Source organism: Magnolia sinica, chromosome 17, assembly GCF_029962835.1.
Source record: "Magnolia sinica isolate HGM2019 chromosome 17, MsV1, whole genome shotgun sequence".
In the NCBI taxonomy this organism is placed as follows: Eukaryota; Viridiplantae; Streptophyta; class Magnoliopsida; order Magnoliales; family Magnoliaceae; genus Magnolia; species Magnolia sinica.
The window spans coordinates 6927487-6944477 of record NC_080589.1 but is presented as its reverse complement, the minus strand read 5'-3'; the positions used below and the strand labels follow the sequence as shown (position 1 = coordinate 6944477).

The 16991-nt window shown below is 40.7% G+C and overlaps 2 protein-coding genes and 1 long non-coding RNA gene across 3 annotated transcripts; 1 reads left to right on the top strand and 2 right to left on the bottom strand.

The window, feature by feature from the left end:
* The first annotated feature begins 326 nt into the window (after positions 1 to 326).
* Positions 327 to 8886, top strand: LOC131231449 (eukaryotic translation initiation factor 3 subunit C-like). Its single transcript, XM_058227641.1, has 3 exons — positions 327 to 477; positions 564 to 2396; positions 7680 to 8886. Exons 1-3 carry the CDS (start codon positions 454 to 456, stop codon positions 8679 to 8681), a joined length of 2859 nt encoding a protein of 952 aa, XP_058083624.1. The 5' UTR covers positions 327 to 453; the 3' UTR covers positions 8682 to 8886.
* A 2800-nt stretch (positions 8887 to 11686) lies between these two features.
* On the bottom strand, positions 11687 to 12001 carry LOC131231324 (uncharacterized). The gene is made up of 2 exons (XR_009164291.1): positions 11839 to 12001; positions 11687 to 11800 (listed from the first exon to the last, which is right to left on the bottom strand). It is a non-coding gene; the product is annotated as an uncharacterized LOC131231324 (long non-coding RNA).
* A 68-nt stretch (positions 12002 to 12069) lies between these two features.
* LOC131231323 (universal stress protein A-like protein) lies at positions 12070 to 13563 on the bottom strand. The gene is made up of 4 exons (XM_058227484.1): positions 13241 to 13563; positions 13048 to 13154; positions 12371 to 12489; positions 12070 to 12294 (listed from the first exon to the last, which is right to left on the bottom strand). Exons 1-4 carry the CDS (start codon positions 13410 to 13412, stop codon positions 12213 to 12215), a joined length of 480 nt encoding a protein of 159 aa, XP_058083467.1. The 5' UTR covers positions 13413 to 13563; the 3' UTR covers positions 12070 to 12212.
* Between the last annotated feature and the right edge of the window lie 3428 nt (positions 13564 to 16991).

Here is a 16991-nt window from a genome sequence, read left to right as displayed (position 1 = left end):
TCCGCTATCTCAGCGGCCCTAGCCCAATGTTTTTTGGTTTTGTTTTTCCCTTTCCTCTTGTTTTTTTCTTCCTTCTCTTAATACAATTTGCGTTACCCTTCAAAAAAAAAAAAAAAAAAAAAAGACATGCAGTTGAGTTCTTTTCTAGTCTAATTTGAAAGTAACTTGCAGTTAAATTCTTTTCTAGTCTAATTTGGAAGTAACATGATTGCAACATGTAGATTAGTTCCTTGGTATGGATACCAAGGAAGCAGTTGTGATTGAATCAATAACCCCTTTATTTGAATAATTTTCTGCATTTCAATGGCCCACCAAACACAAACTCAAAGAATCCCATTTTGCTATTCTCTAAATATCTAATCTATTCAAGGCATTTCCTGTGTAGGCTGTTTCAGTTTCTGCTCATCTTAACAGCAAGTCTATCCTCGTCCACTCAATCCAAATTTTAGAACAATGGCTTCTCGGTTCTGGACACAGGTACCTCCCATCTTCATCTAAAATCCTAAATTCCAATCTATAGTGTTAACAAAGCTAATGGAAAAAAAACTATTATTCGATTTCAGGGCAACAGTGACTCTGAGGAAGAGGAGGAGACCGGTTCTGAAGATGAGCTTGAGCCCAGCTCTAGGCCTGGTGAAGCCGCCAGTGCTGCCGCTGGAAGCAGATACCTGCAAACGAATGCTAGTGATAGTGACGACTCTGATGGCCAGCGCCGTGTTGTCCGGTCCGCCAAAGACAAACGGTTTGAAGAGATGTCGGCTACCGTCGATCAAATGAAAAATGCTATGAAGATTAATGACTGGGTCAGCCTCCAAGAGAGCTTTGACAAGATCAACAAGCAGCTTGAGAAGGTCATTCGGGTCACAGAATCTGAAAGGGTCCCAAATCTCTACATCAAAGCTCTTGTAATGTTGGAGGATTTTCTAGCGCAGGCCTTGGCAAACAAGGAAGCAAAGAAGAAAATGAGCAGTAGCAACGCTAAGGCTTTGAATTCGATGAAGCAGAAGCTGAAGAAAAATAACAAGCAGTTTGAAGATTTAATAAATAAGTATAGGGAGAAACCCGAGAGTGAGGATGAAGGAGAGGCGGAAGAGCAGTCAGAGGACGATGAGGATGACGGGTCAGAGGTTGAGGAGGACCCAACAAAAATTGCAACCATCTCAGATTCGGAGGATGACGGTGATGATGAAGATGAAGAGGATGGAGATAATCAAGCCGAGGGTGGCGGAGGTTGGGAGAAGAAGATGAGCAAGAAAGATAAGCTCATGGACAAGCAGTTCATGAAAGACCCAAGTGAGATCACTTGGGACACAGTTGATAAGAAGCTAAAAGAGATCGTTGCTGCAAGGGGTAGGAAGGGGACAGGAAGGGTTGAGCAGGTCGAGCAGCTGACGTTTTTGACTAGAGTTGCCAAGACACCTGCCCAAAAGCTTGAAATCCTCTTCAGTGTTGTCTCTGCACAGTTTGACATCAACCCAAGTCTCAGTGGCCACATGCCAATAAATGTGTGGAAGAAGTGCGTGCATAACATACTCATCATACTCGACATCCTTGAGCAGTACCCAAATATCGTGGTGGACGATTCGGTGGAGCCTGAAGAGAAGGAGACGCAGAAGGGAATTGACTACAGAGGGACAATTCGTGTTTGGGGAAATTTGGTTGCCTTTCTTGAGCGGATGGATGTGGAGTTCTTTAAGAGCTTACAGTGTACAGATCCCTACACTCGGGAATATGTTGAAAGGCTTAGGGATGAACCAATGTTTTTGGTTCTTGCTCAAAACGTGCAGGATTATTTAGAACGGGTTGGGGATTTCAAGGCGGCTGCGAAGGTTGCCTTAAAGCGTGTTGAGCTCATATACTATAAGCCTCAAGAGGTTTACACTGCAATGAGGAAGTTGGCAGAGCAGGCTGGTGCAGAGGGTGGAGAAAATGGGGATGTGGACGCCGATGAGGAACCTCAAGTGGTTGAGGAAATTAGGGGCCCACCGGCATTTGTTGTAACCCCTGAGCTTGTGCCTCGAAGGCCTACTTTTCCAGAGTATAGCAGGACATTGATGGATGCACTTGTTTCCCACATATACAAGTTCGGAGACGAGCGTACTAAAGCCCGGGCAATGCTATGCGATATATATCATCATGCTATCATGGACGAGTTCTCCATAGCCCGTGATTTGTTGTTGATGAGCCACTTACAAGATGGAGTCCAGCATATGGATATTTCAACACAAATTCTTTTCAACAGGGCGATGGCTCAACTGGGTCTGTGTGCATTTAGAGTCGGTCTTGTAACAGAAGCACATGGCTGCCTCTCTGAACTGTACTCAGGTGGGAGGGTGAAAGAGTTGCTTGCACAAGGTGTTTCACAAAGCCGTTACCATGAAAAGACCCCTGAGCAGGTATCTTTTGTTGTGCATTCCTTTAATATTCAATAATATTCATTGCTATCTTTTCAGAAATAAAAAAAAAAATCTTAGAGAAATCTTTCAATTGTCGATCTTTTTCTTGCAAATTGCTGATTGGGTCAGTTGTTCTCTGCTTTTGTTTTTACTTGGATTGGATTGTTTTTTTTGCCTTGACATTGTACTGTGAACTGAAGAAGGTCTCTCTTATTAAATTGTTTATGTGGCTTTCATCTTATTATGCCATGTGGTACGCACATTGCATGTGGAGGGAGAGGCTGGAAAAGTGAAATCAGGAGAGGCTTAAGTTACAGTCTGAAAATCAAATTAAACTGACTACAGTTGTGTAATTCGCTGTCCTTAATTAACAGTCTACAAATCATATTGTTTGGATAAACCTAACATCTGATTTGGTGGACACTTGTTTTTTTTATTTTTTAAACCCTGAAAATAAGACCGTTGGATATTTTTCATTTTTGACAGTCCAATAAATGTCCGGCAGTCTAATAAGTTGATAACCAAATGAAAGTAAGTTTTGGTTCATGAAAAATCTAACCTGGTACCCATAGTTTGGACGGTTTATTTTCATTTACTTGTATGCCACATATGCAATTTCTCAGTAATATCTAACTGCCTGAGTATTGTACATCCACACTCTGCCTGAGTATCAAAGTATTTCTCGAGAGAATTTATTTTTTTTATTTTTTATTTTTTAAACCCTGAAAATAAGACCGTTGGATATTTTTCATTTTTGACAGTCCAATAAATTTCCGGCAGTCTAATAAGTTGATAACCAAATGAAAGTAAGTTTTGGTTCATGAAAAATCTAACCTGGTACCCATAGTTTGGACGGTTTATTTTCATTTACTTGTATGCCACATATGCAATTTCTCAGTAATATCTAACTGCCTGAGTATTGTACATCCACACTCTGCCTGAGTATCGAAGTATTTCTCGAGAGATATCGTCGGCTGTTCGAGAGGCTTTCGTTGGGTAGTATGCAATCCATTGGCTGGCTTTTGCGGGTGAAATCTGAGCCATCTGACAGACACAAGTGATGCAGGACATGGAAAATTAAATATGATATGCAAGATTGCAGGCTTAGATCACACCAATTCAGAAACAATCACACAAATTCCACATCCCACATGAAAATCCAAACATTCAATTAAAGGGGAATCTATGCGGGTCCAAGCCGACACAGGCTAGGACTGGACTGATAAAATTATAAACCAAACAATGTCAAAGGGAAATAAAATCAACTACTCATGCATAAAAATCAGTCCCTAATCTAAGGGATTCCCTAATTTCAATTCAAGGAACCCTAAGGTGATAAAAAGGGACAAATCAATTAGGGATCATGTAATATAGGGTTAGGATTCATGAAAAAATGGCTATGAGAGGATAAAAGAGGATAAAAACCTGAGTCAAAAGATAATCTCGCGTGTGGACAGCAACAATGGCCCAGACGGACGTGCGTGTGATCCCGGCCGCACGTGTGTGGGGCCCACTATTCAGAAAAAGGCCACATTGGCCCTGGTCGGCCAGGGATGGACTCCAAAACCTCCAAATTTCAGCTCGATCCGATGTACGGTTTGTGCGTGGTGCTCCGCCGAAGTTTCAGCTCGCCTGCGGGCCGAAATCTGGAAACCTGCTTCAATGAAGAAATCCGATGCAACAAAAGGACAAATTCGAAGTACGGATGGTGGGGGAAGATGGAAAAAAAAAGATGATGGAAGATGGGGGTGAATTGGGATTGATGTGGCTTCGCACCACGGTAGTTAGCCTTTTGAAAAGGGAGGGCTTTGCACCCACTTTTGAATTCTTCCACAACTCACGAAGAGAGCAGAAAAATAAAGCAGGAATTTTTTATTAACTTCAATGACTGAAAAGAACTACAAGGGGTGCCTATTTATAGGAAAACCCTATACCCCAAAACTCGCATCATGTGCACAACCTATTACTTGGCGATGAAGTAAACTAAAATAAAAACCAAATAAAGAAATCTAAAGCGTTCACGATGTTCTAAATAATAACAATAAGCAAAACCTAAAATATGAAATCAATCCGATTAGCGGGCCATGATCATGAGATCCCATGATGGGCTTTTCTTGATTATCGGGCCCATTTTTTTGAACAAAAACTCTGTCTTCTAACATGGGGGCCCTCCCTGGACATCGTCATCGATCCAGATCGACGTTGGGGCCCTCCTTCATGTGTACATGCGTAGGGGGCGGCGTGCGTGCGCGTGATGTCCCCATCAACAAGCCATATTTTTAAATTCCTGAAATACTCTTAAATGTAGTTAAAATGTCTTTCACGTCTGTTACTCTGAATTTTCAATGCTCTGCGCTGCTAGAGCAAAAATGTCCAAACCCTTCTCATGCTATAGTATAGATATTTAACTGCGATGGTCTCAGACTGTTCCTGAAATCTGAGCCGTCTGGTGGATACCAGCCACATTTTTTAAATTCCTGAAATACTCTTAAATGTGGTTAAAAGGTTTTTCATGTGCTTGGCACCTTTGAATTTTCAATGCTTGCGCTGCTAGGACAAAAATGTCCAAACCCTACTTATGCTATGGCATAGATATTTCACTGCTCTGGTATAAATTGTTCTCTTTATGTTTACTTGATTAAATTTCGTGTAATTTGTATCTTTTACATGCCCGTCAATCTGTTGTATGTGTTTGCGTGTCTGGATGTGCTCATGTTTGTTTCCATGTAGAATGAAGCAATAGAAATGCACATGCAGAGACATGCATGGTCATGTTGGTGGTTGGAAGCCGAGAATACTTTGGGCATAGGAAAAAAATTGGGCAATGTTTCCATGCGAGTGTGGCTGCACCTGTTTAGACGCCTTTACAAGTTTGAGAAGTCAGGGTGATAACTGGTAATCGGTCATTTTTCAGAAACACAGGAGGGCTTTGCTCATTTATACATCCAAAATATTATGCTTATACTTCTACGTCTGAGTTTTATCAAGGCAAGATGCAATTCATCTTCCTCATGGAAATGGATCATTATTTATCTGTATTTATCGATATCGTAAGCTTAGAAAACAAGGTAATCATTCCCTTTTCCTTAGGTAACACCATTTATTAATAAGAAAATGAGTATATATAGTTATTACAATTTTGAAAAGGAAGAGTTGATATAAGGAATTTATTTTTTCTTGAAACCCTCTTTAGTGTGTGATGGGTCCGTTTCCATATGTTTGCTTCGCTGTGATTATGGCTTTAAGAGATCTCTTGAGTCAGACATAGATCCAGTGTGATTGATCTTTCACATTTATATTTCATGAGATCACCTTCAAAATTTTCATGACATTTTGGTTGTAACATAGAATTTTTTGTTTTGTTTTTTATTTTACATAATATTTTGGATGTTACCACTTACCAGCAATTTTGTTGTTGAATTTCCTTCCCTGTCAGAAGAGGATATTAATGTAGTTCATGCGTGCAATCCAGGTGACAATTTGATAAATCTGGTTAGGCAATGGAGAAGCTATGCCTTTCCAATAGAAAGCATGTAAGCATTAGTACTTTTCTTTGTGAGAGGAGTGCTTCGAGCAGTCTGTTTTAGAACCCAGGTGGGCCCTGGGCAGTTGGGCTGGTTTGGACCAGTCTGTCCACCAAAACCAGCCAGGTAACTAGAAACCCAGTTCGACTAGGTGTATAGCTCTTTTCTAGGAAAAGGAAAAATTCACCTGTCTAGGGTCAAAAGCATGGCACATTTGACCTCTAGTTGTGAACATCATCATCACATCTAAGCCTATCCCAACTACGTGAGGTGGGCTATGGAATCTTGTTCTGCCATCCAACTCTATGGAAGACCATATCCCCAGCTAACATCTACTAATGAATGCAATGCCCAAATCATTATGTTAGGATCATTTTTTTTTAATGTCCTTATGTTGTAATGATTTTAGATGAGGGACATTCTTGTGCCAGAAGGGCTACTGCTGTTTGATTGGATCAAACCGCCCACAAAAATGGGTCATGGTCTACTACTGATCCAAAAAAATTGGTGTGTAGTAATTTTAGAGGCTTAAAAAATAATCTTATTGGGAGTCTATGTCTATGCTAGTTGCCTTGTGTTACTACTTGATTGAGGTTTATTTAGCGCATTATGCTTCAAGGTAACTTCAGGACACCGCCATCTGCTGCAGTCTCCAGATTCCTGTTGCTTGTAGGTGCTGCCATACTTTCCCATTTCCAAGCATTGTCTAAAGTGACAGTTGACTATGTTTGGCGTTTGACCAATTTGAGGTCAACTTCACAGATGGTTGTTTGGCATTGGTCAAATTCATTGGGTCTATGGGTTTAAGCTAATTTAGTTTGTTTCTCTCTCTCTCTCTCTCTCTCTCTCTCTCTCTCTCTCTCTTCCAGTTCATGGTTCAAATTTGCATATTTCAGTGGGATGAATGCAACACTCTTAATGCAATCTAAATTTATGCAAGCCTGTAGAATTATATCAATTTATCAGCATGATCGAAATGACTAGGGTATAAGCTCAATGGTAGACAGGATGTGTGTCTAAATTGAGGTCTTGGGTTCAAGCCCTGCTTACCTGTAAAGATAAATAAATAAAATAAAATAACCAACATCTCTTCCTAAATTTATGATGTTTTTCCATTTCTAGTTAGGGTCACTTCCAGGTTATTGAAAAATACACTAGAATTTGTGGGATTCTTACTGGATATAGAGATGTAACTGAATTGACACAATTCACAAACTCCAACGAATTGATTACAAACTGTACATTGAACCGGTTTAATCAAAAGAAAGAATTTATGTAAATTGAACTGTGATTTAGTTCATACCAACTGATTTACAGTTGCCAGAATGCTTAAATGAATTATGTAACTATCATCTGAGAAAAATTCCATTGTTCTTTTGGTCCCCTGTTAGTTTTGGAACTTCAGTTATCGTTTTGGTAGATTTGATGCATGCAAGTGAGGTTTAAAGTATCATCTGTAACTGTTATGTATTGCCCAAAACAACGAATGATGCAACAGTATTGGGCCCAAAACAGCCTGATATAGTCCGATACGGAGCTGTATTGGTGGTGAACGGTAGCATACACGATATACCCATTTAAAACCTTGCATGCAAGTGAGAAATCAGATGGTGGTTCATGTTTTCTTTTAGAAGACTCATGTTGATATTAGCATTAGCTCATTTCTGAGCTACATCTTGTCAATGGCTGTGGATTCCACACTCTCTGTTATGCTGCAATCATGGAATTTCTTTTCTTTTGTGCCATCTCTTCTTACCAGGAAAAGTTGGAAAGGCGGCGACAGATGCCGTATCACATGCACATCAACCTTGAGCTTCTAGAGGCCGTCCATCTGATATGTGCCATGCTTTTGGAGGTCCCAAACATGGCCGCCAACACGCATGACGCCAAACGGAAAGTCATAAGCAAGACGTTCCGCAGGTTGCTTGAGGTGAGTGAGCGACAGACCTTCACTGGCCCACCAGAGAATGTCCGGGACCACGTCATGGCTGCATCGAGGGCCTTATGCAAAGGTGATTTCCAGAAGGCATTCAATGTGGTGAACTCCCTTGATGTGTGGAAGTTTGTCAGGAACCAAGAGAACGTGCTGGAGATGTTGAAAGCGAAGATCAAGGAAGAGGCGCTGAGGACCTACCTGTTCACGTACTCTTCTTGCTATGATTCTGTGAGCTTGGACCAGCTCACTGCCATGTTTGACCTCTCTGAGGCTAACGTGCACAGCATCGTTAGCAAGATGATGATCGTGGAGGAGCTCCACGCAAGCTGGGACCAGCCGACTCGGTGCATCGTCTTCCACAACGTCGAGCATACAAGGCTGCAGACGCTTGCGTTCCAGCTCACAGAAAAGCTCTCGGTGCTTGTGGACAGCAATGAGCGTGCATTTGAGGCGAGGACAGGTGGCGGGTTGGATGGGCTTCCCCCAAGGCGGAGGGAAGGTCAGGACTATGCTAATGCAGCTACGGGTAAGTGGCAGGATAACAACGCCTCACAAGGCAGGCACGGTGGTTATGGCGGTCGGTCAGGGTATGGCACTGGCGGAAGACTGTCAGGTTCCAGTATGGGAGGAGGATTTTCAAAAGATAGGGCTGGGCAGGGGCTACGTGGGGCTGGTGGGTATTCGGCAGGCTACCAGAGCACGCGTTACCAGGATGCCTACGGGAGCCTTGGTAGGACTCCATATCAAACAGGTTCATCTGTGCGGGGATCTCAGATGGAGACATCTGCCCGCATGGTTAGTCTTAGCAAAACAGGCCGTGTTTAGTAAGAGTGAGAGAATGAGTGGAGGATCCAGATTCGGATTAGTTCGGATTGTTATTTAAATTTATGGTTTTGAGCCTGAATTTCTGTTTTGTTACTGCCGATATCTCAGGCTGCCTGTGCATTTCGATGCATGGTTGCTTGACTGGTTGTAGTCTATTAATTTTCTTAGAGTGTTACAGATACTAAAATCAATGTTTTTTGTTTTTTTTTTCTTGTCCTTTTTCTTCTTCTTTTTTAATGTTTGCAGGCAACGAGCCTACTATCCTACTACTTAGGCCCTGTTTGGTTCCATCTCATTTTAGCTAGCAGGAATTATGAACTAGAGATTATGGTTTGTATGGGTTATGGGTTAAGAAGTCTTAAGTCCTGATCAAAATCTTGATCAAAATCTCTGATGCATAATGACTGTTAACTGAAATGAGATGAAATAATTTCTTAAGCAGCGACCATACTGTGCTGGTGTTTTCTAAACTGATGCTTTTGTTTGACTCTTTGATTTTGTTTCTACTGGTGGGTAGCTGACCGGTTTTCAGCGAGTTTGCTTTTGTACCACTTTGTGTTCTGTGTTGTACAAACAGTGTCTTCGTACTCTTGGAACCTAAAATGAGTTTAGTTTCTGTTTTTTTTTTTTTAAATCATGGACTGTTTGTGTTCCATGATTACTTTTACAAAATAAGCTCGACTGGTGTATGTGATATTGTGTGTTTCATCAAGGTGTGTGTGGCTTTGAGTGTGTTTCATCTTGATGACTGTCCTTTTATCCAGGTGCAGAATAGGTGCGGCTCTTATCGTGTGGCCCACCTTGATGTATGTATTCTATATATTTTAGGGTACGAGCCAAAAAACGAAGCTGATCCAAATCTCAGGTGGACACTACTATAGGAAACTGTGGTGATTAAATGCCCTACAATTAAAAACTTCCTGGGCCGTTGTAATGTTTATTTGCCATCCAACAACCTGTTCCCAAGGTCACAAAACCTGGATGAGGGGAAAAAACAAATATAAGCTTGATCCAGAACTTTTGTGGCCCATAATAAGTTTTAATGGTTAATCACTACTGTTTCCTATGGTATGGTCCACATGAGATTTGGATATGCTTTGTTTTTGGGGGCTCATGCTCTAAGATGATCCGGCAAAACGGATGCACAACATGGATATAGAATACAAGCATCAAGGTGGGCCCCACATTGAGCGCCGCACCTAACCTGCTCCCCATTTATCCTCCCACTTTGAGCCTTGCAGTGTTTTCTTTTTTAAACCGTCCATTTTTTGGCCACCGATTGTTGGATTAGGGATGTCTTGTTGGGAAATGGTTCATCAATCAACAGTCTAACACATGCTAGATCTACGATGTATTGAAGTAGACATGTGCAAAAGATCTTGTCCATTGATCTGAGATTTTAGTGAAGCAATAGCCGTGGATTGCTCGTTTGCCAATAGGGCCTGAAATTCTTGCCTCGCCTGATCCACGAGGATAAAGTTTAGGGTCATTCTTCTTTTGGGCCCAGTGGGAGCCTCGTAGATTGTGTTCGCCTACCCTGTTTTTTTATAATCCAATCCATTCATAGGATGCACCCCACCATGATTAATATTACCCCCCAAAATCAGTTCAATTCTAAAAATCAGGTGCTCGGCAGCACGAAATTTTGTAGGTTTTAGGCATGATTTTATATATTATGGGCCACCTGAGTATTGGGTTGGCCTGATTTTTGGGCTAAAAATAGCATATGACATAGTGCGCCTGATGAACAGTTGGATGTCATTCATGTCATGGTGGGCTTCACACCATTCTACAAACGTTGCAGAGGTCCTCCAGCGGGAAACATTACACATTTATCTTTTTTTTTCTAAATTACTCCAAGAACACAACTCCATGCTTAACTTAGACTCTTATCTATTGGCCTAACCATAGGTTAGCAACCTAATAGTCCAAAACGATCCAGAAAAGACAAGCTCAGATATCTTTGTTCGGTTTTAATTCTGAATATGTAAGTTGTTTCACCCATTTCTTTAATCTTGAAATTAAAAAATGACCATTGCTTGGTAAGAAGAGTATCATTATGAAGGTTTCTCAACATAGGTCACGATTCTATGATACAGTTTTCACATCCATCTGGAACAATTCCTAAATTTTAAAATAGCGTCTTCACCATTGCTTGGTAATATGTATTATCTCCGTATCATTGCTGGCAAGAAGAGAATCATCCACGAAGGTTTCTCCATATAGGTCACGATTCTGGGATTCGGTTGCTTGGTTATATCCATTGTCTCCAAATCATTGCTTGCAGAAAAATATCATCCACGAAGGTTTTTCTACGTAGGTCATGATCCTATGACATTTTTCACAATATCTATCTTCTCCAAATCATTGCTAGCAAGAAGATTATCTATCATGGAGCAAGGTTTCTCAACATAGGTCTGTTATATATTTTTCTTAATGCGGAATTGCTGAAAAGATCTTGCTGTGCAACCGGTACGAAGATCACGAGAGATCACGAGAGATACCATTGCAAAAGAATTCGAATAACAACGGATAGTTGAATTCGGATGCTGGAATCTTCATTCCCTTTACACCTCTAAGGAGAATGATCTATCAGATTTTTCCTTCTATTGTGGTGTAGGATTGGGGACCTAGCCTTCTTACATAGATTAGAGGGCTGAAGAGTTTGTAACCCATCAAAACTATTTTTCAAGGCTCCACAGGCATCAAAATCCCATATCACAGCTATAGCATTCCGCCCCTTACGCAGATATTTTGGAAGAATCACAATGCAATAGGGCCCACTAATTTACCCAATCAATCACATTATTTGACCTTTAAGACAATCCAAACCATTGATCAATAAGGCCCACCTTATTAAGATGTTACAAAGTCACGATTCTAAGATATGGTTTTCACATTCATCATATACAATTATTAGATTTTAAAATATAGTCTTCACATTCATCTGGAACAATTCTAATTCCATAAAATAGCTTGATAAAAGAGAACTTCACTACAAGAAGAAAAAGAAAAAGAGTCCCTTCATTATTTAACCTCATAATTTATGTAAATCCCTTGGCAACAAGGTCTCTTCATTATTTAAGCTCTCAATTTGAATAAATCCCTTCCCAACAAGGCTGACTTTTTTCTTCTTTTTTTTTTTTTACACACGCACACACACACCCCCACACACTCACGCTAGTGGAATTTCACCACGAATGGGTACTCGAACCCTTGACCAAGTGTTGAAACTCCTGAGAGTCTACCACCGGAACAAGCCCGACTTTAAACTTGTTAAAGAACCATTCAGATTTTCTTTTTATTTTTTCAAATGCCCTATTTACCTCATAACTTGAAGTAGATAAGTGTCAACTCGGCTGAGTCGATCCACTAAACTAAAGCCGAGTCAGTTTAATTGAATATTATTCAAAGTAAAAGAGTAGGAAAGCAGAGTCATATTATTTACATGCAATGTCTCAACAAAGTACAAAATTACATGCATACAAAAGCACAACACCCACATCCAAATATTATAAGATCATCTTCCACTCAATGCTTGGGCTTCTTCACTATCAGAACTGGGCATTTTGCATTTTGTGCACAGTGATTACTCACACTCCCAAGAAGAGCCCTGAAAAAAAATAATTTTAACTAAGTAAAAAAATAATTTAGTAATTTAAAGAGGGCATTTTCGTCTTTATACATACCTCTTGACAAAACCATAGCCATGGCTTCCCACAACCAAAACATCTGGTTTTAACTTTTCAGACATTTCACATATAACATCTCTTGGATCCCCATTCTCCACCTTCACCTCCACCTTAACCTTTTAACAAAACCATTAAAATGAAATCAATTCTCAAGGGTAAAGTTGTCATTTATGGACCAAAATGCCCTTGGGCTCATTACCAAACTGGGCTTAGGTTGATTGTGCATAGAAGGCCAGCAGGATGGCTAGAAAGGTCATCTTGTTTACAAGAATCCCATTTGATCCACCATTCTGGTTTCATGATCTAGACCGTTAATCAGATGGTACACATCTAGACCATCAAAATCCTAACTAGTTATTAAAAAAAGGAACACGTGTTAGAGATCTGGGCTGTCCATATAAACTGTTTAGATCTTCTGGCCTAAAAAGGGACCATTCACACCTTAGGTGGGCCACAACCTGCCAAGTACATCAACGGTTAGACGAAATTTTTTTCCAACCGTCAGTTTTCTTTGTGCATCGTGGCCCACCTAACCAATAATCCTTCCTGAATTTTTAAGCAGAAGATCTAAGCATCATTTCCAATAAAATGGAAGGCTCAGATCTCACACGGGTGTTGTATATTGGCACGTGTACGCTCGTGGAATTAGCAAACCTCCATAGCTCGGAACATACATTTTGTGAATCCTTGAACACCCTCCGACACTTCTCTACAATCGATTCCGCCAAATCATTGCTGTATCTCTCCGCCGTCGCGATTACATCAGAAGAAAATAAATACCCTGAAAATCAAAGAAAATTACTCCATGAGTCCTTCCCAAAAATACTGAAATTTACGGGAATACCCTTGGTTTTTCTGATGTATTACCTGTTCCATCCAAAGCTGGGTAGACGGCACGAGGCGCTTTGGCGTAGAGAAGGATGAGGGTATCACTGTAATTATCGGAAACGACGTTTTTGAGACACCAGGAGAGCGCGTACAGGCTCTCATCTCCTCCGTCCACTGCCACTAGAATCCTGCGCTCCTCCTTAGAATCCATCTGACCCGTTCAAATCGAAAACCAGAAAATTCGGAAATTTAGAAGTAGAGAACCGGAAATCTGGAGAATTCCTTGCTGGGGATGGCTATCCGGATAGAGATTTAATAGGGGTTTTTTCGGCGGTTTCTGGTTTTCCATCCCATGGATTTTGTTTGCAGTGGTTTTAAGGCCGTGGTTTGCTACTTCTACAAGCGTGTGGAGCCGCACACACCGACACGCATATGCACGTGGTAACTGAGACACGTGTTATGGCTTGGAAATAGTTCTTTTTTCTGTATCAGAAAGTAGGCCTTTTCTCATGTGGTATATATATAATATATATATATATATATATATATATATATATATATATATGGGAAAAGGTACTATGCGCTCGACCTCACGAGTCCGTCTCATGAGGTCGAGCTGTGTGGGCCCCACCGTGATGTGTTTCGAAAATCTAACCCATCAGTCAGATGCATCATTACATCGTGGGCCTAGGTATCAAAAATCAAGTCAATCCGTGACTTTTGTGGGCCACACCACATACAGAAGTGGGGAGGGGCCGTGCACCATTAAAACATTCATAATCCGTTTTTTGGGCCCACCGAGATGTTTTTTGCAAATCCAGCCCATCCATTATGTGTGTCCCACTTTCATGAGGGTTCAGACCAAGTTTCAGCAGCATTCAAAACTCAGGTTGGCCCCACCAAGTACTTTTATATGTTTTAATGGTGTTTCACATGATTTTAAATGGTATAGCCCACCTGAGTTACTTATACGGCTGATTTTTGGGATATCCTATAATTTAGAGGGAACCCATCAAATGCACGGTGTTGATGGTCGACACGCATCACGCTGGGGCCCATACAGCTCGACCTCATGGGAGCTAATCGTGAGGTCGAGCGCATAGTACCTTTTCCATATATATATATATATATATATATATATATATATGGTGTACCTGAGGTTTTAAATGGTTTGATATTCAGGATTAAAGATGTGCTTTATGTAAACAGGCAGAAAACAAGGATCTCAAACATGTGTTCCAAGTTAACACGTGTGGGTGCGATTTTTTTAACCCATCCTTTAAAAAAAATAAAAATGCAAAACTTTAGTGGGCCACACGACGAGAAACTGTGGGGATTGAATACTCAAGTAGCCACATGACATGAAGAATGTGGATTGAGTGCCCCATCTTAAAAAATTCGTGGGGCCACAGAAGTTTTAACTCAGACTAATAATTTTGTGCTTTTAATCTATTAACGAGGTAGATGGCATATAGCTACCTAGGTCGATTCCAAAAAGATTTTCACAGGAAGGCATGTCACTCTTACTAGGCGGGCCAGTGATGTTTGTAAGAAATTGACTCTATCTCTCCATTTTCTTGTATCATTTTAAGAGGTGAGACCAAATATGAAGAATATCTAAAGCTTTAGTGGACTACATGAGTGCAAATAATTGATTAGAAAACACCCGTCATAGAAACCTTCCCACATGGTCATGATATTTATATGCCATCCCTAATGCTTATATGGCCACTTCTATTGAGATGAACTGAAAACAAATAAAAATTATCCCATCGAAAACTTAAGGCATTACAAATGTTTCAACGGTGGATGTTCCATTTCCATTGTTTACTGTCATGTGGCCCACTTAAGTTTCAGATGTGCTTCACTTTTTGTCTGAAGTTTTAAAATAATATGATAAAATGAATGTAATAGGTCAATTTCTAGCAAACATCACAGTGAACCCACCTAGCTTCTTTCATGAACTTCATGCAGATCTTTGGTAGGAAATCCAAGTCCCAGTTCAGTTTTATTTCCACTTTATTTTTTGTATCACGTCCTAAAATGAAACGGGGTTTTAAATACTACCTACAGTATCTTATCTAAAGATGAGCAGTCCTTTTTAGAGGCAGGGAATTATTAGGATGTATGTGTTTCATTCACATGTCTGTTTTAAGTACTACCCACAGTATCTTATCTAAAGATGAGCAGTCCTTCTTAGAGGCCGGGGATTATTAGGATGTATGTGTTTCATTCACACGTCTGTTTTAAATACTGCCCACAATATCTTATCTAAAGATGGGCAGTCCTTTTTAGAGGCAGGGGATTATTAGGATGTATGTGTTTCATTCACACGTCTGTTTTAAATACTACCCACGGTATCTTATCTAAAGATGAGCAGTCCTTTTCAAAGGCAGCGGATTATTAGGATGTATGTGTTTTATTCACACGTTTGCTGATTTTGACACATCATTTTAAGGCTTCAATCCAAAAAAGATACAAATAAAAGGCTCAAATACACCACCATAGGAAGTAACATGGGATGAAAGACTGCTGTTGAAAGCTTCCCGAGGCTATAGAAGTTTTGAAACAAATTGATATTTATGTTTTCCTTCAATCTCTGCCTTCTTTGACATTATGAATAAGTTGGATGGCAAATAAAAATCAAAATAGGCCCTGAGAAGTTTTCAAGGGAAGTTTAATCACCACTGCATCATCCGGTGTGGTCCACTTGGGTCTTTCATGTGCCTCTTTTTTAGCTCGTGCCCAAAAAATGATACGTGGCATCGATAAACATATACATCATGGTGGGCCCCACAAAACATCTACCGACCGTCCGTATTTAGCAAGGTCCTGGTGGGGGTAGTAGCACGCAGTCTGCGTTCCTAATCTGAGGTGCCAAAACCGATCGCAGGTGAATTTCTAACAAACATCACGGTAGGCCCACCTTGTTTGCAACCGCAGGAACTTCCTACGGTCGTGGTCGCTGGCATTCCGTATGTGGTAATAAGAGGACGCGGATTAGCTACTGACAGGTTGAGTAGCGCGACTCGCACGTCACCGTATTCTATGAGCCCTACCATGATGTATTTGTTATATTCATACTGTACATCCACTTGGATGGATCATTTTAGGGCATGAGCCAAAGAGTCAGATAAAAATCTCGAGTGGCCCCCACCACATAAAACTGGTGGGGAGAGTGATGGCCACCGTTGCAACCTTCCGATGGTCCACCATGATATTTATTTGAGATCCGACCTTTTTATAATTTAGAACAGACATGAAAGAAGTGAAAACGCAAATATTAGCTTGATCGAAAACTTCTGTAGCCCCTAGATTCATTCTCCACTGTTTTTCTGTGGTGGGGTCCACTTGAGGTTTGAATCTGACTAAATCTTTGGGTCATGCTCTAAAATGATCTTACCAAATGGATGGACGGTGTGGATACAACACATGCATTATTGTAGAGCCCGCATAATATGGTGACGTCACTTCAGTAACGACTCTCGCTTCTCAACCTGTCAGTAGCCAACCCGCGTCCGTGATAAGGATGGAGACGGATTGGCTACTCCCCCGACACCAGCCCCGTGGCTGGTGGTCGGTGCTCTGTGGGCCTCAATATGATGTATTTGTTTCATCCATTCCGTTCATCCACTTTTAGAGATCATTTTATGGATCGGAGAAAACAATTATAGAGATCTAAATCTCAGATGGACCACACCATAGAAAAACAATAATGATTGGATATCCATCATTAAAATCCTCCTAATGCCCACTGTACTGTTTATTTGACATCCAATATGTTGATTGG